General features: G+C 39.4%; 1 protein-coding gene across 1 annotated transcript in view; it reads right to left on the bottom strand.

The window, feature by feature from the left end:
- Positions 1 to 23,319, bottom strand: part of CFTR (CF transmembrane conductance regulator) — an 87,123-nt gene extending 63,804 nt beyond the window's left edge. Inside the window, exons 1-6 of the mRNA XM_066318980.1 lie at positions 23,195 to 23,319; positions 10,697 to 10,807; positions 7,810 to 7,921; positions 2,843 to 3,058; positions 1,851 to 1,940; positions 349 to 512 (exon numbers count right to left, since the gene is read on the bottom strand). Coding sequence (XP_066175077.1) covers positions 349 to 512; positions 1,851 to 1,940; positions 2,843 to 3,058; positions 7,810 to 7,921; positions 10,697 to 10,807; positions 23,195 to 23,247 — 746 coding nt within the window. The 5' untranslated portion in view covers positions 23,248 to 23,319. The remainder of the gene's footprint in view (positions 1 to 348; positions 513 to 1,850; positions 1,941 to 2,842; positions 3,059 to 7,809; positions 7,922 to 10,696; positions 10,808 to 23,194) is intronic.
- Positions 23,320 to 23,605: the final 286 nt, after the last annotated feature.

Genomic DNA, 23,605 nt, shown 5'->3' on the forward strand with positions numbered 1-23,605 from the left:
AGAAATTAGTAGAAATCAAATAATTGTTTTAAAATGAAGAAAATAGAAATTCTAAAAAGAATGAATGGAGTAACTAAAAAGGAGTTTTAATTCTAAAATTTCTAGGTTGAATGCTATGTCTGATTTTATCACTATTTACTCCATATTAGACTTTTCTTTTTTTCAAGTTTAGACACCTTTTGCTAAATAAGTGAAATTTTGTCTGTAACTTTCCCTACATAGAAAACACTCTTTGGACCCATCCTATGTAATGTCATAACCAGAGTACCTTAATCAAGAGGTACAAGCTTCTTAAAACCAACGTGTTTCAAGAAAATATATTGAAATATTTTAAAACATTCTTGTCACCTGTATTTCATCATCATTTGTCCCAGCCAGGCTTGGAATAAGACCACGACTATTAGAAAAGCAAGTCCAGCGAATGCAGAAGCTTCTAACATATCCCAGAGCAATCCCATCAGCAGTGCCACTTGTAATGGTGCAATCCATACAAAATGAGCCAGAGCAAGACCCTATGGAAGGCCACAGTAGAAAAACATAATAAAAAGTTAGATATGTGCTCTGGAAACTACACGAAAAGGAAGTAGTCATTAAACTGACACTTTGAAAAATACAGTGAAGAATGGTCCAAATATTTCCAGTTGAAAAACAAGTTTATAAAGAAGAACTTGTGATCCTGAGCACATAGTATTTTGGGTGTTAATTATGATGACAGTGCAGCAATACATATACATTCTGCACCTAAACTTAGATTTTTCTAAGGCGAAGTTCAATCTGCAACTGTCTCTTTGTTATGCGTATGTATGAGGAAAAGTCACAGTTTGTAAAAGTAAACCAAATTTGGCATCAATGCTGGCTTTTTCAACCGCTGAAAGATGAGAAAAATACATGCAAAAACCTTCTGAGAGTGTTTTAATCTGACATAGAAGGCAAATACTACTTCGGTGGAGAGATGAGTGTTGTGTGAACGCAACTAGTTCAATGCAGTTCTCGTTCTCCAAAATCTCCTGAGATTTGAGTGAATCCCATGATCAGTAGCACAGTGTCTGTGCTACTGCAGCTACACTTCTGTCAATGCAGATCACTTGTCTTAAGCTGACATTACTCTATACAGTCATACATGCTTGAAGTAAATACACCCTGCAGTTCCAGCCATGTGTCTTCAGTCTCTCTAACCTTGTGTCTTCATGGAAAGCAAATCTTATACTACCAAAGGGCCAATTAAACACACATGAAGAACAGAAGTTTATAGTTTCCAGTTCCTAAAGGCATTAGCAGGGATTTATTATAGTCTCTAACAAAAGAGAAGTTTTACAGAAGACTCTCTAAGATTTGCTAAGATGGATGTCTAAGACTTCCTAACACAGTCTTACATCCACAATCCCTCTTCAGTGGACTAGGCAATAACAGGAACAGGAGGCTAAACCTCATCGCTTGTTCAATGACAAATGAACTGGATCACCTTAGTAAAAGGATGCAATCACCAGGAAGTAAAATGCAAGGATTGAACCAGCAAGTTCTGACTTCCGTGAAACCAACTGTTTAACCCAGAGGTTTCCTGGCAGATTCTCACTGGACTGAAGAACAAACATGTTTTTATGATGTTACTGCTTTTTAGGTTTCCTTTTCTAATCAGCACAGGAGATAAAGAATGTCATAAGAATCAGAATGAGCATTTCTGTGACTATGTGCCAACGCATTTTCTCAAGGTAATGAATGAGTATTTAGTCTACAATGAGCACTCAGTGCAGTTCTTCATTTGTGCTCCTTCCTTCCTTAGTATCTGTCATGAACAGCTTGACATTTGTATTTGATGGATCACCAAGTGAATTAAACAACTGATGACGCACCTCATCAAATTTGTTCAGATTGTTGGAAAGAAGACTGACCAGTTGTCCAGTACTTATTTTATCTAGAACTCTGCTTGACAGTCTTAAGATCTGTAAAAGAAAACAAAGCCATAGAAAAATTGTCATCTAAGTTATCTCTATAAAACACAATAAATAAAGATTTAAACAATAAGCAATGGTGCAGTAGTATAGGTAATACTCCACTTATCTGTTTATGCTATAAAGTCTCATTAAACTTGTTATTTGTCACTTGAATTCAATATAGCCATTACATTGCTTTAAAAATACTGATGTATTGACTTAGTCCTTGCTTTCTGTTGAATATTTTATGGATATAGATATACATGCAAATACAAGTTTTAATTAAGCATGCATGCTGTGTGCTGCCATGCATCCGCAAAAATCTCCTACTGTTGCCTCTCCTGACAAATATTTTTGAAAGATGCTTTCACATTTAGCTTTATACTAGAATAACTAACATGTTTGTTTGAAATATCTTCTTTGGGTACTGGTAAAACAGAGTAACTTTTTAAATCTTAGTATATTTGAACATGTGGTGGGTCAGTGTCTGTTGACTCTTCATGCTATAGTGATAACACATAGTATCATTCAAAGTCAATCCCTTCAATGTTACATTTATTGTTTAAATCTTCACCTCTAATTCTCGTTTGGAGATATTCTTTGGCCACCAGCATGTTATTCTTCCTTTGCAGTACACATTTTTAGCAGGAGCACAGGGGTAAAACTATTAAGGCACCTCACCACATATGCAGCAGGTCTGAATTCATAGATGCTGACTTCAGTCAAACCAGTTGTAGACAGGTATTTAATTCTTTGGACTGGGAAATTGAGAGCTGTCAGAAACTGTTAGCTACATTCTTCTTCCTTGTACTTTGTGTACCTTAACAAAATCTCAATCTTTCAACAAACTAGCCTAAAAGTTACATAGACTCAGACAGAGGCTTGGCTTAGAGTGTAAGTGAAACAATTACCTTCTTATAAATCAAGCTAAACATAGCTATCCTCATTTGCATTCCAATGTGATGAAGACCAAATATAGCAGGGTGTATAAGCAGTGGTCTCACAAAAAAGAGAAGGCACAAACCAATGCCCAGGTAGTAGGCTATGGATCTTTCCTCAGAGTTGTCTGGATCATAGGAAGCTATTATTCTCCCCAGCAGAAGGGGTTGCACAGATTTGGTGACTTCCTGTAGAGAGAAACAAGAAAAGTAATTTTGGTCAGCAGTTGGTTCATTTTTTTTCAAAATGGCTAACATTTCAATTCAAAGTCCTACCAAATGAGATTTAAAGTCTTATATCTTAAATGAGGAAGTCAGGCCTGTTTGCTATGCAAACCGCAGAAAATTGCAGTAGTTGCACAGGAGAACAGACAATTCACTGCTGTCTAAGTCTGTGATGCTCCTGCAACTGCACCACAGCAAATCCGGCTAGTAAATTTGGTTTGATCATTTTCTACAAAAGTGACAACTGAGATTAGCTTCCACATTTACAGATTTTTAATGGATTAGCCATATCATATGACTGAATCTAGTTCATCAGGTTGGACCTCTCTTTTGGTTCCTAGGGAACAGATCTCACTGCACTTCACTGGACTTACAGGACAAGGGAAGCCTCAGAACTCCCAAAACTAACACTGCCATTCTCACAGTGAGAATATAGCTAAAGCAAAAAATAAATGGAAACAGAAACAGAATAAAAGTATAAATAATTGGATCATCCTACTCAACAGCTCTAGTCACTGTATCCAGTTTTGTAACAAAACCAGGAGAGGAAGTAAATGGTGGAGGAGGCAAATTCAGTAAAGGTCCCAGAGAGAAAACAGTCCCTCCTACCTTAGAAGCCCCAGCACTTCCCATCCAGGGGTAGAGAACCAGGGTAGGAGAGGAGAAAGAGGTAAGGTCAAACCACAAAACTTGAAGGCATCCAAATGATTTGCTAAAGCCCTGACTTTAGACTGCTATTACATTTGACCTCAGTCTCCTTTTCCATTGTAATTAAATCAACATTACCTCACCTTTTCTTCCATTTCCCTCCCTACCCTATCATTCTCCTAGTTTCACTCCTCTAACCTCGTCTTTTTCCATCTCTGCCTCTTGCCTCCTCTTTTCTTATCCAGTTTTTCCCAAAGAACTTCAAAAATCACTGTGTGCTCTGGTCTAACGTTTTGCTTCATCTTCTGCATGACCTTCAGAAGGACATGAAGTATGTATGTGCTCCTTTGCTTCATTCTTATAATCAGTTTAAAAATACAAATTGTTATGAACTTGCATGCATCTCCTTATTCTCCTTTCTGTTGCTTTGTGGGAGAAAGCATGTGACTTCTGAAGTAACAAAGCATTACTGAATTCTGTTGTACAGGGATGTGTCAAAATCTGCCCAAAAGTTACCAGTACTGCCTTCCAGATGAAAACCACACAGACCACCATAGTGACTCAGAGAAGGGAATTGGTAAAGTTCAGCTGTAATTAAAATTCTACTGTAATAAATATATTGGAAAAATCTCCTTTAGTTTTTTTTCTTCTCCTTTGGTTTCTCTTGTACAACAGCAGTCACAAGTACTTCTATAATCTGCACTGTAATCCTTTTTGAATGTTACTGTTGGTGAAGCTGATATTCATCATTCACTTTTTCCACAGAAGAGGTAGAATTTTACATCTCAAACAACATACCTGTACTGTGTGCTACACTACCCAAATTAAACACCACTCTGCTGTGAATCTGGAGCCAGCTTTGACAAAGGCTCCAGTGTTATTAGTGGGCAAAGGGAGGAGTGTTTATTAAAAAACACATGACCCAAGACAGCTGTGCTTAGACCATATGCATCCCAAAGCATCAAACTAAGGCTCCCCAAAACTCATAAAATACAAAACATTCACCTCTCAAGGACAATACGGTGTTTTCATACTCCTGGAGATTCCAAGATAAGCTTTTCTACATAGGCTTAAAATAGCAACAATTTTTTTGTGTGTTTACTTTCATTCCTGTGAAAATGACATGCTCTGCTGCTGTGTTTGTTGTGACTATAAGTGTATTGCATACATTCCGAACTTGCTGGAAAAAAAAGAAGCCTTACAGACTAGAACAGTGGCTGGCAATAGGCCAAGTCATACACTATCTCATGGGGCATAAAAGTCCACTGGTTTACAATGGAGATTTATCAGCTTGCTTACCGAAGATATTATCTAGTCTACATACAAATCAAAGCAGAACTGCCTGGTTCTCATTTCTCATCTCGTAAACTCAAAATCACCCACTGATATAAATATGAATAAGCTGATTAGAACAACCTGCCTAAAAAAAAGAATGGAATTTGTACACCTAAGAGAAAATTCAGTTTTCAAGAGTCATGTTTTGCCTTTGCCTGTCCTTATTCTTCCCTCTGCATTCATCACAAGCTGCTGAGAAACCCATAAGAGACTCCTTATAGGAATCTTAATCAAAAGAGTAAAGATCTGAAGAGAAATGAGATTATGACACAGCGTATCGTGCTAATCTGACCTGGTACGACTATTCTTATGCAACGATTTTATGTTACGTGTATCCCCCATATGTTCAAACACTCTGCATTTGAAGACAATAATGCACATCTCTCCTTCGGCATATGGCCAAGGAGCGCTTCCCTCCCTGCCTCCTCACTCACACCCGTGACCCATATGTGAGGACTTCAGGAAATCCTCATTAGGGTCCTTTGGGATATGATACTAAAACCACTTCTAAGTTAATGTTAGCAGCTACTGAGCCTGAGTGGAAATACAAATTTCATGGCAATAAATGTAAGACCAAAATGCAAATAGAATCAAATTGATCCTCACAGCAAAGTACCTAGTTGGCTAGCAGGTATCAAGCTAAAAAGCAAGATTTTTGTTTCACCACCACAACACATTTTCTTTTAACTGCAAGACTCATATTCTGACAGGGTGAAGAGCAGAAACCGTCTCAAACAGCAGGGGAGCAGACACATTAGGTGCAGTAACTCAACGTGTCTAACATACCACAGTTTATGCAGGAGAGCTGCAGTACTCTAGGGGGCCAGAGCACAAGTGTCCACCCTGCAATAACATCATTACCTACAGTGCATCAGCGACGAGGGAGAGATGGAAAAAAGGCTAGACTTAATGACAGCAAAGCTGGGATGCCAGTTGAAAGGACAGCTACACAAACAGCAGGGATGTCAGCAGAGTTTAAACCACAGTCCAAGAAAGATGCCATGAAAACAGCTCAGATTAGACAAGCAAAGAGCTGAAAGGAAAATGAAGTTCAAAAGAGCACACAACTTGGTTACACCTATGCCAATACGGCACAACATCCTGTCCCCTTTCAAATTTATGGCAAAGCTCCCATTAATTTCCGTGAGCAAGGCCTGCAAAGAACACCAGCAACTTTAGGAGCAATTTGATTTTTTTTACAATTCCTCTTTCAATAAAATGAAGCAGCTTTAAATAAACTGAACACTAATGATAATAGAATCAAGAATTTAAACTAAGATTTAATCTTTCCATGTTCATTGTGGAAGATGCAGATTCATTTGCTATGTGTTTAATTGCACACATCTGTGATTCCTTAGAGAAATTTTTTAAAAAACCCATACACACAACCAAAGAATATGACTCAAAAATCCTGCAGTCTTGTTCTGTCCTTGCCCTGTCTAAAATTGTACTCCATTAAAAAAGCATACAGGGAGAAATCAACCCTGCCTATGCATGCCAGCACGCATAGCTTAAACTTTGGGAAAGAGCGTTATTCTCAAGACTGCCTGCAAAAGCCTTCAGACACTGCTTAACTTTTAACAGGAATGCATTAGTGCAAACGATCTGGGTGGTAGACTCAGCAGGAACTCAGCTATTACAGTGCATGGTAGGCTACATTTATAGAATTGTTTTGTTGTCAGAAGGTTTTTTTAAAATACAAATATACCATGAATAAGGAGTTTCTGGCTTGGTGAGTAAAAGGTTTAAATTTTAAAGGCAGTAATGAGATCACAGGAGCACATAAAAGAAATGATTGAGTAGGGGTTCCCAAATACAAGGTGTCATCCCAAAGAAGAGCTGACGAAAGTGATGAAGGAGTAGAGAGAGAACAGTTACCATGCAGCTCCTTACACAGCACGTGGCCCTGTCCTAGACAGCTAACTGCCCTACCTGGACAAAGGCAATTTAGGGCCCAGTACCTAGATAAAGGGTATCCTCCTGACATTATGCTACCCCCGCATCCAGCAGAGAATGGAAATTCTCCTCAGCCTTCCTTTCACTGCCAGTGTATTTATAGAAACCTTTTCTTTGCTGTCTTAAACTACAGTGGTCAAATTTAGTTACAATTTGGCCTTAGCTTTTCTGATTTTCTCCCTAAATAACCTCACAACATCGTTTTAGTCCCAAGGTTGCCTGCCACTCCTTACATAGGTTACACGCTCTCTTTTTTTCACGACTAAATCACAGAAATTTGTAAGTAACACAGACACTTAATGTGCATTTTGGTTAATAGCAATTTTCAAATTTACAGTCTGGCTACACATACCTAGAGAGACACCATTAGCAATAAATCATTTTCACAGCTCTTAACCCCAGTGATAGGATTGTCAAACAAACAGGTGGCATTTGGTAAGTCACAGTAATCCTACCTTAACATCTTGGAAAGGTGATAAACATTACCAGTTCAGGCTTTCACATCAAGTTCCTGATCACACACTTGGGAAAACTAATAGCACTAGAAACACTAAAAAGCTATTAATATGTATATTTTAAAGATATTAAGATATTATCAGAAAATTCTTTTATGAATGAAAGCCCTTGGATACATCTCTGTATTTATCACCTTTGTAAGCAATACACAGAGGAAAAATCTGAAGCTATTCACGATATTCTGTATTAATTTAGCAGTCCCTAGAACTTGGATCTATTTAAGGAACACTAAAAGCTTAGAAGAGAAGAACAATTCTTACCCCTAAATATAAAATTATTCCATAGAACATAAATTTCCAGAAAAAACATCGCCGAAGAGCATTAATGAGTTTGGGTTTCTTCTCTGAAGTTGCCAGCTCTCTGTCCCATTCTCTGAAAAGGAATCAAAATCAGAACCATTAAGTTGTATGAGCAAATACATACGTCTGTGGCTGTGATATACTTCAATTCACTCAAGTATATCCAAGGAGATTTAGCTGAGATGGTTAATGAAAGAAAGCTTTGCAAGAGACCCCAAGAATCTGGCCTTCTTGGACCTGATAGATCAATAAAAGTTCAAACCTAGTTCAGCCACATATTTAGTAGTTTTAAATACTCAGTCATATATCACCCTGCAGGGAATTATTTCATGAAAAGGTCACATTGTATGTTTTAAAGAAACCTGCTGTACTTAAAACCAGAGCACAATAATAGGCAAATAAACGTTTTGGAGCTCTTCCAGGCTTCAAAAAAGAAAGCTTCAACAAAGCATCAAAAATGTGACTTTTCTACTGCATAGCACTATTTTAAACCTTGTTGCTGGGACAATAACTTTCTTTTCAATAATTAATTGTAGACCAGAAGAGATGCTGTATACAGAGAACGCAGGTTTCAGCAAAATTCAATTCATAGTTCAAAGCACTCCTGAGAATATCCTCAACTAACTATTTTCTCAAATTTTCAACAGAATATTAGAAAACCAGAATATTTCATTTATAAACTATCAAAACACATTAAGCATACCAATGTTCTCAGTAAATTCCACTGGTTTGGAATACTTATGCCACACTGCAATTAAAACTGACTGGACTGGCACAACAGTGCAGATGTAAGCTGCCTTGGAACATCAGTGAAAGCTACAACATCAGTTGGTGGAGAGGGAATGTGTTTAGGCACCTCTGTTTTAAGAGTTAGTCACAAGTGGAGCACAATTTCTAAATTAGGACCCACTGAAATTGGGTAAAGAAGAGTGGGAACCTAAATGAGGAAAGTTAGAATATGACTTCTGCAGAAACAATTAGTCTGCCAACAGTGGTATCAAAGAAAATTAAGAATGTTATTTCATTGAAGAAAAACTAAACCGAGGTTTTACAAGGTTATTTGAGGAGAAAGAACAGCATTTCTGCTGTCTCCCTTTTCAGGGAACCAACACTGAAGCTCTGAGTCTAGCATCACTCATCACCCTGAAAGTCTAGCCTCGCTCATCACAGCAGTATTTGCTGCTCCAGCTGGATCCCTACAAATCTATGGTGGCTAATGGGATTCATACCAGAATCCTCAAAGAGCTGGCTGATTTCATCGCAAAACCTCTTTCGATGATTTTTGAGCAGTCTTGGGAATCTGGAGCGGTCCTAGCTGACTGGAAAACACTGTCCCAGTTTTCAAGAAGGGCAAGAAGAGGAGCCCAGGAAATACAGGTCTGTCAGTCTCACTTCAGTACCCAGCAAAACTATGGAGATTATTCTGGAAGGTATTGAAAAGGACCCAAAAGACAAGGCAGTCATTCGTTACAGCCAGCACGGCTTCATGAGTGGAAACCTGATTTCCCTTTAAGACAAGGTAACCCACCCAGCTGACTAAGGGAAGCCAGATGAAATCCCTATCACAGGATCCTTCTGAACAAAGTGCCCAGCACTCAGCTGGATAAACACTTCATGTGATGGGTGAGCAACTGGCTAATCAGTCAGGCACAAAGGGTTACAGTGAATGGGGTGACATCAGACTGGTGACCTGTCATAGTGAGGTTCCACAGGGCTCCATCCTTGGCCCTGCACTCCCCATCATCTTCAGAAATGATTTGGAAGCAGGACAGGAAGAGATACTGAGCAAGTCTGCAGACAATACAAAACTGGGAGGAGCTGTTGCGTCTTTCGAGGGCAGGGAGACCCTGCAGAGAGACCCTGACAACACAGAGAACAGGGCAGTCACCAACCATATGAAGTTCCACATTGGAAAGTGCCAGATTCTGCATCTGGGATGGGGCAGCTCTGGATATACAGACAGACTGAGGAATGAGATACTGGAAAGCAGCACCACAGAAAGGGTCCTGGTGAATGGAAAGTTGAATTTGAGTCAGCAGCGCCCCGGCAGCCAGGAGGGCCACCCATGTCCTGGAGTCCATCTTCGCCAGGCAAAGGAGGGGATTGTCCAGCCCTAGTCTGCACTCCTGCAGTTTCACTTCGAATATCGTGGACAGTTTTGGGTGCTGCAATATAAGAAAGATACAAGAGAGCATCCAAAGGAGGACAACAAAGATGGTGAAGGGCTTTGAGGTTAAGCTGTGTGAGGAGTGGCTGAGGTCACTTGCCCTGTTCAGCCTGGAGAAAAGAGGAGACTGAGGGGAGACCTCATTGCAGTTACAACTTCCTAATGAGGGGAAGAAGGGCAGGCACTGATGTCTGTGGTGACCAGTGACAGGACTTGAGGAAACAGCATGAAGCTGAGTCAGGAGAGGTTTAGGTTGGATATTACGAAAAGTTTCTTCACCCAGAAGGTGGTTGGGCACTGGAACAGGCTCTCCAGGAAGTGGTCACAGCACCAGCCTGAGACAGTGCAAGAAGCATTTGCACAATGCTCTCAGGCACACAGTGTGATTCTTGGGGATGTCCTCTTAAAAGTGAGGATTTAGACTTGATGATCTTTCTAAGCCCCTTCTAACTCAGCATATTCTGTGATTCTGTGATCATTGGCAGATATCACAGGTACCCATATATAGTAATTTAGACCATCTAGGTTGTACATCTGAACCATGGATCCCAAACATATCCAAAGCACAACTGTGTGCAATCAGCTTGCACCCAACGTTATTTAAACATTTAATCCAAAATCTTTGCAATGAAAATTGCAGTGTGATTCCTGAAACAAATTTATTCAATTAACTTTTCATACCTTTCCAGTTTTTCAGAAAGATTATCAGCAGAGTCTGCAGAAGGGATTTGATAAATATCTGACAGCTCCAACCGTCGTCTGTAACCCTTTTTCAAAATTGGGTTTGTCCATCTAGGCAAACATTAAAAAAAAAAACAGGTTAGAAATAAAAAAATTTTCTAGCATTAATTCTGGAGTTGCTTTGTCTCACCCTGAATATTTTGTCCACAGCATCCAAGTATGTCTAAGTGCACATGCACTCACATAAACACACATATATGACACGATATAGAGCACTCCAGCATTGTATTTACAAAACTATATTGACAAATATAATATTAAAAGAATAATTGTGAAACTCCTGCATTTTATAAGTTTTGGGGTGGGATCATGCCCCAAACTTCCTACTGAGTCAGCAGAAGACAAATGAACAGGGGATTGAAACCTTCATACTGTATTTCCAAATATGCTATGTGCTACGTCCATATAATGAATAATAAATCAGAACTATAGTAAAGTGGACGTGTAAGTTTCATTCCTATCTGCTCTGCTCTGGGGAGACCCCATCTGGAGTACTGTGTCCAGCTCTGGGGTTCTCAGGAAAGACAAGAACCTGTTGGAGTAAGTCCAGAGGAGGCCGAGAAGAGGATTAGAAAGATGGAACACCTCTCCATATGAAGAAAGACATAGAGAATCAGAATTGTTCAGCCTGGAGAAGAGATTGCTCTGGGGATATCTTAAAGCAGCCTTCCAGTACCTAAAGGAGGCCTTCTGGAGAGCTGGAGAGAAACTTTTCACAAGGGCATATAAGGACAGGACAAGGGCAAACAGCTTTAAATTGAAAGAAAGAAAGTTTAGATCAGATCTTTGGAAGAAATTCCTTACTGTGAGGGTAGCCAGACACTGGAATAGGTTGTCTAGAGAAACTGGGGATGCCCTATTCCTGGCATTATTCAAGGCCAGGTTGGATGCAGCTTGGAGAAACCTGGTCTATTGGAAAGTGTCCTTGCCCATGACAGGGGGGGGTGGAACCTAGCGGTCTTTAAGATCCCTTCCAACACAAGCCATTCTATGATTATATGACGGCCTACACTGCAAACACACTTAACAACACAAATCTTGCACAGGACTCCTCATAAGATCTTCATTGTGTCCATTATATATACATATTTAACATTTGTTTTTTCAAATGTCATGTTTAAAATTTTCATATCAATTTAAAGGGCATGCTGAAACATGCATGGAAAACAAAGCAGGAAAAGACTAATCTGAATGGATACTCTGTAGAGTGAACCTTTATAAACCATGAGTAATTTTATCAAAAAAATTGGCTCAAAAAAAGCCTATGAATCCCTAAGGATCAACTTACAAAAAGTTTTTCACCAGATTCTGTTCAGAAATCTTTTTGAAAGCAAAGGACTGGATCAAAACATAAGAACTGTTTTGAACTAATTGTGTATTTTGAAACTATTTGAATTTCCACTTTACTGTCACCGATAAAAATTATTTCCTTAAAAAAGTGAAGTGCCTCCAAAAGAAGTAGCTTCTGGTTGATTGCTATCATACTTCCATATGTAAACCAGAGTTCGTAAAAAACCCTGTGTGATTCATGATTATGATAAAATTCTGCAAAACCTCAATCATTTCTAAATTTTTTTTTAACTTTTTTTGTAAACAACAGCTAAAATCCCAGCTAAAATATATGAAATAATGTTTCTGACAGACACTTAGAAAATACAAACAGCTTATTGGATATGCTTAGCTGTATGCCTGTAAGAACATATGCCATACTCATAAAGTGATTCTCATTCCCAATTGCAGCCTCTGAAGGTGCAAAGAATTTGACACAAAGGTAAAAGAACATCACTGAACGTTACAAAAGTGCAAAAATGCCTTAACACAAGAGATGACTACTTGTGTGCAACTGTGTGCATGCACATGAACACTTAAACCTTTACTTTAATGAAGTTATGAATTGCATGAGACACCAGTCTATAATCCCCATAATTCAGTAAAGCACCAAGATGTTTCTCAAGTGCATGGTGACATCATACTCACTGCAAAGAGAATATGCCCTAAGAAATTGAAGGAAATCCTTCCTTTTTGCAATAATATATGCAATAATTTTGCAATAATAGTATGGTTTCAGATTAATTATACAGCTTCTAGCTCAGTCTTTCGTACCACTGTAGCTGAGAAATAAGTGATTTGTGGTATGCTATAAGAAAGGAGCTAGGAGAGTCCACTTTGCAGAGACACTGGATTCCCACTTTAGCATTTGGAGATGATAAAACATCCATAAACATTACAACTACAGGAAATAGGGGACAATAGTCTTCAGGGATAAAATAGAGTAGAAGAAAAGTTTTGAATTTCACGTAACACATATGTGAAAGTCTTTCATGGATACTGCAAATGGTATATCAGGTACTGATTTGTATTTTGCCAGCTCCTGAAGACCGAAAGGACCAGTTGCTATTGGGTTTGTGCACATCTTGTGGAGAACTGGCTAATCTTTGTCATTCAGGAACAGAAACTCTCACGAGTTCCTGTTCTCAGCCTCACCAATGTCCCCTGTAGGTACATATTTCAGTAATTCAAAATGAATATAAATTATGGGATACAAAAACACTACTGAAACTAATGCAAGGAAGTAACAGTACTTCCTAGGCAACTTCTTTAATTCACAACACTGTAGCTAAGTAATAACCTTCCTAAGCTCCTTAATAATGCTTTGAGACTGCAATAAGCAATTCCCAACCTGACAAACTTAAGTGCTTTGCAGTTTCACTTTGTATGTTTTGAGAAAACATTTTTTATTATACTGTTTCCCTCCACATATTTGATTTTATTTATAGTTTTGGCTAACACCTATCCTGGCATTTTGCCACAGCCCAAACTAACAAAACGTGACTGCATTTAGAAAGAGAGCTGAGTGGCTGTATCATCATTTGGGGAAGGCAGCACGCTTAGCGGATCTACTGTACTTGAAGAAATGTTTCTCATTTTACTCTGTGCTTAACTCTGTGATAACCAGGTGCATTTATCATTGCCATCAAAATTATGTGGTCTCTAAACTACCCTCCTCTCCCAAGCCAGGGTTTGATAAAGACTTATGCAGTCCTCATCCCCATCTCACTGCTCATCACGGTAGCTGCAACTGTGCTAGATAAACTCCTCCAGCCAGCTAAAGGAGCAGTGCTGACACCTTCCCCTGGAGACCTCCTCGTATTCAGCCAGGTTCCTACTGCAAGCTGCTTGCACAGAGATGTTCATCTCCCAGCTGCCCTTCCTGCTTGGAAGTCCAACCCTAAATAGATCTGGCCAATTTGTACGCTGTGGCTTCAAGTTGGAGTGGTGATCATGGGAGGAGCTGGCCTGGAGTGTGATGTTTGTCTCAAGGTGGATTTTCAACAGCTGCTTGAGTTGTGTTGTCAAGAACTGTGGGAGACAGTTTGTGTTTTATTAAAAGGAATATACTAAACCTAAAACACATAAATATCTCATAAAACCAATTTTTTTGCCAGATTCCTATAACATTCCTATAGCCACTATGTTCTAGATTCTTTGCAAAGATTTGAAATGCAAAATGGCAATGAAATTACTTTAACTAGCAATGTAATCTGTAGTTACCCATGTTTCCCTAACACTAGGTGATATAGCATAGTCAGAGTTTGTCAATGAATATGGCTTTTCTATTTTTTTGGCTTATTGGAAACAATTTGTCAGCATTAATGCTGAGGTTTTTCTGAGGTTGTTGAGAAAGAGAAATTTATTCTGAAAAGAAGAGAAAAAAAAGGAAGGGAAACAGATTGGCTTTACAGCATTATGTTAGCAAATGCCATCGGATTACTGGCTGGCATTTAATGGACCCTTTCACAGAGAAACCTGTAGTGCTGTGAGAGTTTTGCCACTAACTGGGAATGTTGTTATGGGTACACACATATGAAACCCAGCAGGGAATAAGTTTCAAGGATGTACAGTAGGAAAGAAGAAAAGAAGAAGGCAAGTTCCACATCTGTTATCTACTGTCTGTAGTAAAACATACATTATGAACTTCATATATAAATATCATATATATATCATACTGTTTGGTAGATCTCTAACGATAATTTCTTTGTCATTTACTTAACCAGTATGTAACAGACATCTTATTACAGCTATTGCTTTCTACAGCACCATCCCACTCAAGCAAATTGTATCAATGGGACAGATGTCTTTGGCTTTCCAGAGAGTATTAACACAGACAATTTGTCAATAGGATTTGACTCTCCCTTAAGGCTGCTTTGCATGTCACTGAAGACAGAAGGAGCATCTGTGTTGCTAAGCCAACTGCCCAGATCTTCTTCCTAAGCACAGGAATCCCCTAGCTCCATCAGGCTCTTCAGTTCAAGAAGCACAGTTTGCTGAGACAGTAACAGAGCAGTGGTGCTGGGCTACCCAAGGCCAGCAAAACAGAGCAGCTTTCCTACAAGGCTCACAGGTCAGACTGGTACCATGTCACCAGGTGCTCTGTGCACAACACAGCAACATCTACGGAGCAGCACAGAGGTGACCATGGTTTCACTCCCTTCTACAAAGCACTCATACCTGTGCAAAATATATAGTGCATAGCTGCAGCTCCTAAGGAACTGGACCTAAAATTCAATGGAGAGAACAAGAATAGTGCCTTTGGCTTTAACTTACCCTTCTTCCTAAAAATTAAGGCGGGGGGGGGGGGAGCGGGGAGGGGGAGAGAAGGAAGGAAAGAACACTATCAAGCCATAATTATGATGCTTTGGAGGCTAAGATTTACAAGATGGTTGTAGAGCCATGAATTCTTATCAACTGCAAGAAAAAGCTGAGGTACCATGCAGATCTCAGACATTCCCTCCCTCTGACGAGACTACATCAGAGGCTTTGCACTCCCATCCTCCCCCAAAAGATACCCATCACTCCAGCAGCAGCAAATTGTAAATTATTGCTTACTTTATACTGGAAGTTGCTCTAGTACACCCAAAACTGTTTCTCCAGAAGAGCGTCTGCACCACCAGCTGTCTTCTCTGAGCATCCTGTAATGCAGCTGTAAAAGGTGACCCTGGCTTTTTGTGATCCTTGCTAACAGATGGGACAAGTCAGCATGCCCATGGAACACAACAAACAGCCTTCTTTGTGCCCCCTGCCTCGTGGTTACGCTCAACAGAGTAGGGTTGCAGTTACTTTGTTTTGAATAGTAACCTACTGAAATAGCATGTTATATATTTTGAAAACTGTATTAACTTCAGCCTTTTCTCCTTTATGAACCAAAAAATGCAATATAGTTTAATATTTAAATATAATTATTGCAGGGTTTCAACAACAAATGTAAATGCAGACCCTACTGATTTCTGCTTTGCTGTTGTCACTTTTTCCCTCATATCACAAAAATTAAGATTTTAATTTCTTCACTAATAAACAAATCTTTCCCATGAGGTATTATTTGACATGGAAAGTATTTAGCTGCAATATTATTGACTCTGCCACTAGCTGTGAGCAGCACCATTTTAAGAATACTCAATGTTCTGCTGAAACCCCAGGATTTCAACAGCAAATCTTAATTAGGATTATGCCACAGCAATTCTTGGGGAAGTCTTGTCTTTTATGCCCAGGTTTGTGAAGTGACACTTGTTCAAATAATTATCTAATTTATAATTTATTTTTTTAGCAGAAATTCAATACTTTTTTTCCTTACAATTAGTAAGGTAGTCAAGTTATATCAGTACTGAGAGATATTTGAAAGAAAACAAAGCACCTCAGGGGATAGCTTGTGCAAGATGGAAGGACAGAATATATTAATTGTATTGCAATCTGTCAATTTTTTAGTACCCAAGTCAAGTGTAAGGCATGCTTCAAATATTTCTTTAACGAAGCTAACAAAGTAACAATGGTGATTATGTGCTATGAGCAGGGTTTGCAAGGCTGTTTCAGCATATACCTACAGTTAGACTGACTAGGAGAGGATGTTCACATTCATTCTTTTTCTCAATTATATATCTCTCAGCAAAAATAAGAAAAAGATTTCTTTTCTCCTAGTCCTTTGAAAGAATAAGGAACATTACAGAAAGTTTGCACCAGCAAAACAGTTGCAGAGCAGTGCTATTCATGATTTAATTGAATTTTAAAATATTTCGCATATCACTAAGTGATAGCAACACATTTCACCCAATTTAGCACTTCACTCTGTTAGCCAATCATTTTTAAAGATACTTTTTCATAATAAAATAGCATAGAGCTGCACATCAGGTGCAATGGCCCTTTCCAAAACTATAATTTGTTCCAACCCCAAAGACTGATACATGGTCAGGTACAAACAAACAGGTGAATACAGTCACATTTTATTTAATTTTAATACCAACTGTCAAAATTTAAATTACCATTACAGTAATATGCAATCAACCCTGAATTAGGAACTGCTTTTCTTACTACTTGCTCTTTGCCATTTTCTCTGTATCCTGGTATTTGATGATGTTATTCCCCAGCATCATCCTTGCAAATTAATGAGAAAATGCCTCATATATTTTGATTTCCAAAACAGTCTTGAGTTTTGAGCAAAGCAACACCGGGGGGACCTTAAAGTGAAAGTTATAGTGAGGTACCAGGATGACTCCAATACAACAGAGGTTCACATCCTTTATTTTAAAAGCAGGGAGGAAAAACAAAGGCTAAATACCAACATTAAAATACAGGAATGTACCTAAAACCAAGCACCTTTACCAGCAGTCACTTTGGATTTTCTCCTAAGGCACAACCTTGCCTGTGAAGTCAAGACATTTGTACTGCAACAGCCCACCCCAAGTGCTGCCTTTCAGGATCAATTCCCCCTTCCTACCTATCCTCTTCTGAAAGAAGGATGCTTACCCATATCTGACTGGCATGAAGCTTCTGGTTTAAATTGAAAAACAATGCTGTTTCAAAATGTGTCTTAAATGCCTACTTATTCTCTCCGCATTTGGGGAGTTTCATGACAATGAAGCCTTGGATTAGCTATTTGCTGACTGAAAAAGCTCATGCAGATCCTTTTGCTTATAAGAGAGGGACTGATATGTAAACAGCCTCTGAGCTCTTGCTTGTCTCACCCAGGCAAACCCTCACTCTCATGGAAGGCAGCTGAACTGCATCTACAAGATCACATGGCAAAATTTGGCACTGTGTTCCAACATGCCTCCTTATACACTAGTTAAATTTCACTTTTAACTTATTTCTGAGGGCATAATGTGACACATTATTACCTGGATGTCAAGTTGGAACCATCCTGCCTCCACAAATGTACTTATACAGGTATGCTGCAAAGCTGGGGGCAGAGTGAAGAGAAAAAACATAAACCAAGATAACAGCAACTGTAGAAACCTCTTGCAATAAGTTACACTATTCTCACCACTTTAAAATTTAGCATATCCAAAAATGTAGATATTCAGAGACTTAGATTCTTCAGTATGAAAAAAGTGATAGTTGTTCACTGCAGAAATATTCTGAAATAATTTTGTCACACCAGAAATACTCTTGTGCAATCAAAGCTCTGGACAGGAGTTCTCAGGCAGATTGCACTGACTCCACCACATGCTCCTAGGACAAATCACAATCCTTGTATAACCCACTTTCTTCTCTACAGAACTAGTAAGGAAACTTCCTTTTAACCCATCCTTTGTACTATCTGCTTAGACTTCAAGTTCTTCAAAACAGATTTCCTTATCAAATATTTTGCTTAGTACAAAGGACTTCAAGTTTCTGTCAGTGCATTTAGAAGCCTCTATAATACAGATAATAAATCTACTAACCTTTCATTGCCTGCAGTATTAAAAAAAATTAAGGATTTTAATGGATTACTTTCTATATCACCAAAATCAAATAAGCATGTAGAAAATAACAAGGTTCAGATAGGTCTGCAAATATTTCAAATGCTTGATAGCTTGAGTATCAAGATAGTAAGTCTTCCTCCCACAGGAAGAAAACAGACTTTAAATATATTTCAGAAGTCGGATGCAACTTGATCTAGGCATCTATGCTTTAGAATTATAAAGCAGCCAGAAAAAGTCCCTGTGTTACATAGGGTTTGCAGTTTTGGTCATTGGATCAAAGATGCAGTATCAGACTGAGCCAAGGACACAATTTAGCCTTATTGTTAAAGAAGGTATTCCTCTGACTGAAATTACTTGAAGTGTAGGAGACTCTGCATCCTTTCTCCAGTTCACTTCAAGTTTCACACTTCATCTTGGAAGCAGCAATAGAAGTGAAATTTTCAGAAGGAGTCCAAAACTTGCATGCACATCTTTCAACGAGCGGACTTTCAAAAGTTCACACCTGGCTGTTTTAGACAGGTCTGAAGGACTGGCAGACCTGCAGGTCTCCAAGGACCACTTGTGGCAACAGACAAAGCAATCAGGCTGCCTCACAGGGCCATAATCTGTGCTGCAGCTGCATCTATGCTTGGTTGGCACTAGCAGCCAGGATTTACAATTGCCTGGGATAAGTGAAAGGCAGCTCATCAGGGCTAGATACATACAGGGCCATAAGAATATACTATAGTAAAATTGCCTTGTGTGAGTGTCCAAATATAAGGCTCCAATATATATTGGTTATGACAATTTGCAGACACCTGCCCTCCAGGGTGAAATTGATAGACATGAATTAGGTCTTTAAGCTTCCTATACAAAATCTGGGAATTTTAGGAACTCAAGACAGTTTCAGGAGAAACTTAGAGTAAAAATGTATGCATTAAATCCCAAACTTCACAAGGAAAACACGAGATGTTTCAGTTCAAGAATGAAAATCCCAAGTAACTTGTTGGCAATGAATTCTAAGATACACAGTTCAAGGATAGAGCAGGGCTGCCCAGGGCAAGTCTGGCTTTAGCTCCTTTCTCTGAAGGGAATAAATTTAATTCTCATGATAATGCCTTTTCAAACCAAAAACCATCTTGTATAAGGCACTCTTAAACTTGAAACTGTGACTGAATTAAGACAGAAAGAGTGACAGAACAACATTACTGTAGCATATGGACTAAGTACTTTCAAAACTTATATGCTGAATTCTCTTATCCACCTTAAAGGTTATTAGCAGACTTGCAAAGAAGTCTCACACTAGGAATTAGGACTTGCAAAGAAGTTTTTATTCAGAAGAGTCAGAGTCATTCTTGATTCATGCTCTAAAAAGTAGCTGAGCCAGAGATAGAGAATTAAAACACCTTTACTGCCAAACACTGGTAACACTTGGTTTTACTTCCTAGAAGAGGTAAGGTATGGAATTGAATTCCTTTTCCTAGCCCTCACAACACACACAGGGCTGAAGGATGAAACCCACATTTATCCTGTACTAGTTAAATTGTTCTAGGAACCACAGAACAGCTGTAAAAAATGTATAGATTTCTTTTTTTCTCTAGTTTGGAAAGCAAGAAGCAACTAGAGCAGATCTGATTGACTGAATGCATGAGAAGACTTGACACAAAAAGCTGAGTTAGTTTTTATTTCTCATTTGGATTTAATAAAGAAACAGGCACTAAAGTACTTGGTCATGTCAAGAGTCGTCACATTTGATAGGTACCAAAAGAAAAAAAGTATGTGCCTAAAGAGTGGACACAAGCAAAAGGATTACTTTTTGAGAACTTGTATTTTAATATCTAAAGTTGCATGTAAAAGAAAAGTAATAAAGTCAGAATAGTCCCATAGTTGCAGCCATTTCTGAAACTCCAGCAATGACAGTGTGCCAGTTCTCAGATAAAAATTGATAAATTAACAAGACTTCCTGATCTCAGTTAATTTTCAATAAAAACCAGGTGATTGCAAAGTAGTCAGATATTGTTTGAAAAAAGGTATGGCCTTGACCCTTCAAAATCCCAAAATTCCAAAAGAAAATAAGTAATGGTAATAAAAGACAAAAGTGAAGATTCACAATGAATATGAAGATAAGCATAAGATGAGCTGACTGCTTCTGCATAAAACTCTGCTTTCCTTAAGCAAGGTGAAAAGTTGCCAATGAACAAAGAATGTTTTGCATGTGGTTTGGAACAACAGAGATCAACTCTGAAAATATAATAAGGAAAATACAACAAAACACAAAACAATCTCTGAAACCCCAAACTCTCAGTGTTTTCTAAGTGTCTCCCTAACTGAGGATCTCAAACCACTTGTTTTCACACCTTGTTTCTTAACCAGCAAAGCTCAATTTTTAAACCAAAATTGTTTAAAGTTTAGGATTAAAGTTAATTTCCAATTTTAAATACTTTCTATCATGACCCCTCCTAGCAATCGTCTTCCCCCCCCCGCCCCCAGTGGTGTCACCATCACTAATACAACAAAAAGGCAAAAATTTCTATAAGATACTACATTTGTATATCAGGACATTTTCTCCCCCCCCCCCCCCTTTTTTTTTTTTTTTTTTTTTTTTTTTTTTTTTTTTTTTTTTTTTTTTTTGCATAAAGAATTAGGAAAAAAAGTCCAAACAATACTGAAACCTGTATAAATTATTCAGTTATGAGCAGAGAGGTGCATTTTCATTTTAACACATGTTAAACCTATCACTACCACTCAAACAAGATAGATTATGAAGCAATAAAACCTTGCCAATAGGTTTACACATCTACAGCTGATAACAGCTTGTACAATATTAAACAGTAATATATTTATCAGCAAGATTTACTGAATAATAATAGCAAATACTTTAACATCATTTCTGGTAATGTGATCTTCAACTTATCACATCATATTCAGATTGGAACTTCACATATAAATGCACTGCAGATTCTTATAAAAGTTACTTCCCTGAAAAAAGTACTGTGCTGTACTTGTAAGCAACTATTTCATTATCATTGGAAAAAGCAATCTCCCTCCACACATCTTCTTTGCATTTCTTCTCTCTAGTCAATATTGACCATGAACCTCTCCTTAATTTCATACACGTTATTATTATCACTTTAGTTCCAGTCGCCAATAGCTGGTACAGTATAACGCATCATGCATGATAAACCTGATTAAAACACCATTCAATTGACTTAAGGACTGTGATTTAAAAGACGAGCTCAGGTCTCAGGATGGTTAATCATGTACTTAATGAGCACGAACTGCATCTGGTTTCAGACATGGAAACAGTCACTACGGTAGGAATCAGAAATATATTTGCTTTATCTTCTTGGGGTTTTTTCTTCTCGCCTTCAACACCCTAGGTTCTAGGATGTTAAATTCATAGAAGTTTATAAATAAATAAAATTAGATAGAGCAAGTGGCCCCTCAAGCAATTAAATTAATATAGACTTATTTCCTACAGATTTCTGTCGTATACTTGACAGGAGCACTGACTGAAGCATCATTTATGGAGAATTTCTAATTGCTTGCACTCCTGTCATGCACACTCTCTGGTTCTAACAGTATTTGGCAGCAAATATGACTTCTTTCCCACTGCAGTACCATTGGAGAAGATCTGTAGGATCATTCCTTTCACCTGGATGTTTGGAAAACTTTAGGAACAAGTTATATTTGGGATCATTCCCCTCTATCATATCTAGCTAAAATGAGCCAAAGGGGGGTGGGAGACAGGCAAACAGTGACTCATACAGACTCCCTTCCATTAAGAAACTTTAAAAAACATACTGACCAACCTGCTGAAAGCTATCCCAAAAGGATTTAAAAGTGAGCCAAAAAGCCCTCAGTTTTTCAGGCAGACAACGTTATAGATTTACACCATGTGCTCTGATTTCAGTCATCATGTTTACATCTTACACAAGATTTCCTCCCGTCCTTCCTTGCCATGCAAAAGACCCTCCAGTAACAAAGCGGGGAACCAGTACTCTGGTAAAACCAGTGTGTGTGGGCCAATGCCAAAAAGATTATTTGCTCTTTCCAGTTCACAGTGTCATTTCTAGCGATGTCACATCAGAAGTATTCAGCTTCCATATTGTCTTACAAAGTACATTGTGCCCAGGCGCTGGTATTAGCTCCTTCTCTTTTTATTTGAAGTTTTTAGAAAGAAAAGGCACTAGGAAGTTTGCTCATAAGAGAACATTTTCAAGGTGTACAAGGGACTGTTTCCAGTAAGATCATATATTACACTCGCACATTGAGCAAATGCTAAACACTCATAGAGCCAAACAGAAGGAATCCTTGTTCTGAGAGCATTTCCCCTCTGCTCCCTACCATCCCATTGTGTTCTCAAAGTTTACATGAAATAACAGATTAACTAGTTGAGCAATTACCAAAGGTTGCTCAAATTATGTCATAAATTCATCTGTCCGGGTCCAGCAAAGGTTTATTACACCTGACAGAGCCCATTCCTGCTGCTAAAACCCCAGCAACAACAACAAAAAAGAATGGTCTGACCAACAAGCGAGACTCCCACTGCTCTCCCCACAGACCTTCCCAGAGCTAGCCGGCTCCCAGCGCTCAGTTCCCTTCTCCGGGAGAGTGGGCTGGGCTGGGCGGGGGGCACGGAGCTCCCGCGGAGCCCCCGCCCGCCGCTGCCCGGCCCGGCCCACCGCCCCCGTCCGCCCGCGTCCCGCCGCACCGGGACTCCCACCTTAGGAAAAGTTTGGAGAAGATGTTCGCCTTCTCCAGCGGAGACCTCTGCATGATGAGGCGAGGTGAGATGCGGTGAGCGGGGAACCGGAGGCAGCCGCTAGTCGCTGACGCCTCGCTCGCCCACTCCGCTCCTGCGGCTCTCCCACCTTATCCGCCCGGCCGCTCTGATGTCACCGTCCGCCTCCTGCCCCGGCCCCTCTCCCCGCCTCTGCTTTGCCCCGGTTCAAAGGCGGGCGGGCTGGGGCCTCAGCCCGTGCGCTGCGGCCGCCGCTCCTCCCCCGCCTCCCCGCCGCGCCCGGCACCGCGCACCGGGCGCGCCCCGCCGCTCCCCCCGCACCCTCTCCTCGCCGGCTCCCCGACGGCTCTCGCCCAGCCCGTTACCTCCACCTGCCGACTCGGCTTCCAGAGG

This window comes from Sylvia atricapilla, chromosome 5, assembly GCF_009819655.1.
Source record: "Sylvia atricapilla isolate bSylAtr1 chromosome 5, bSylAtr1.pri, whole genome shotgun sequence".
Taxonomy (NCBI): domain Eukaryota; kingdom Metazoa; phylum Chordata; class Aves; order Passeriformes; family Sylviidae; genus Sylvia; species Sylvia atricapilla.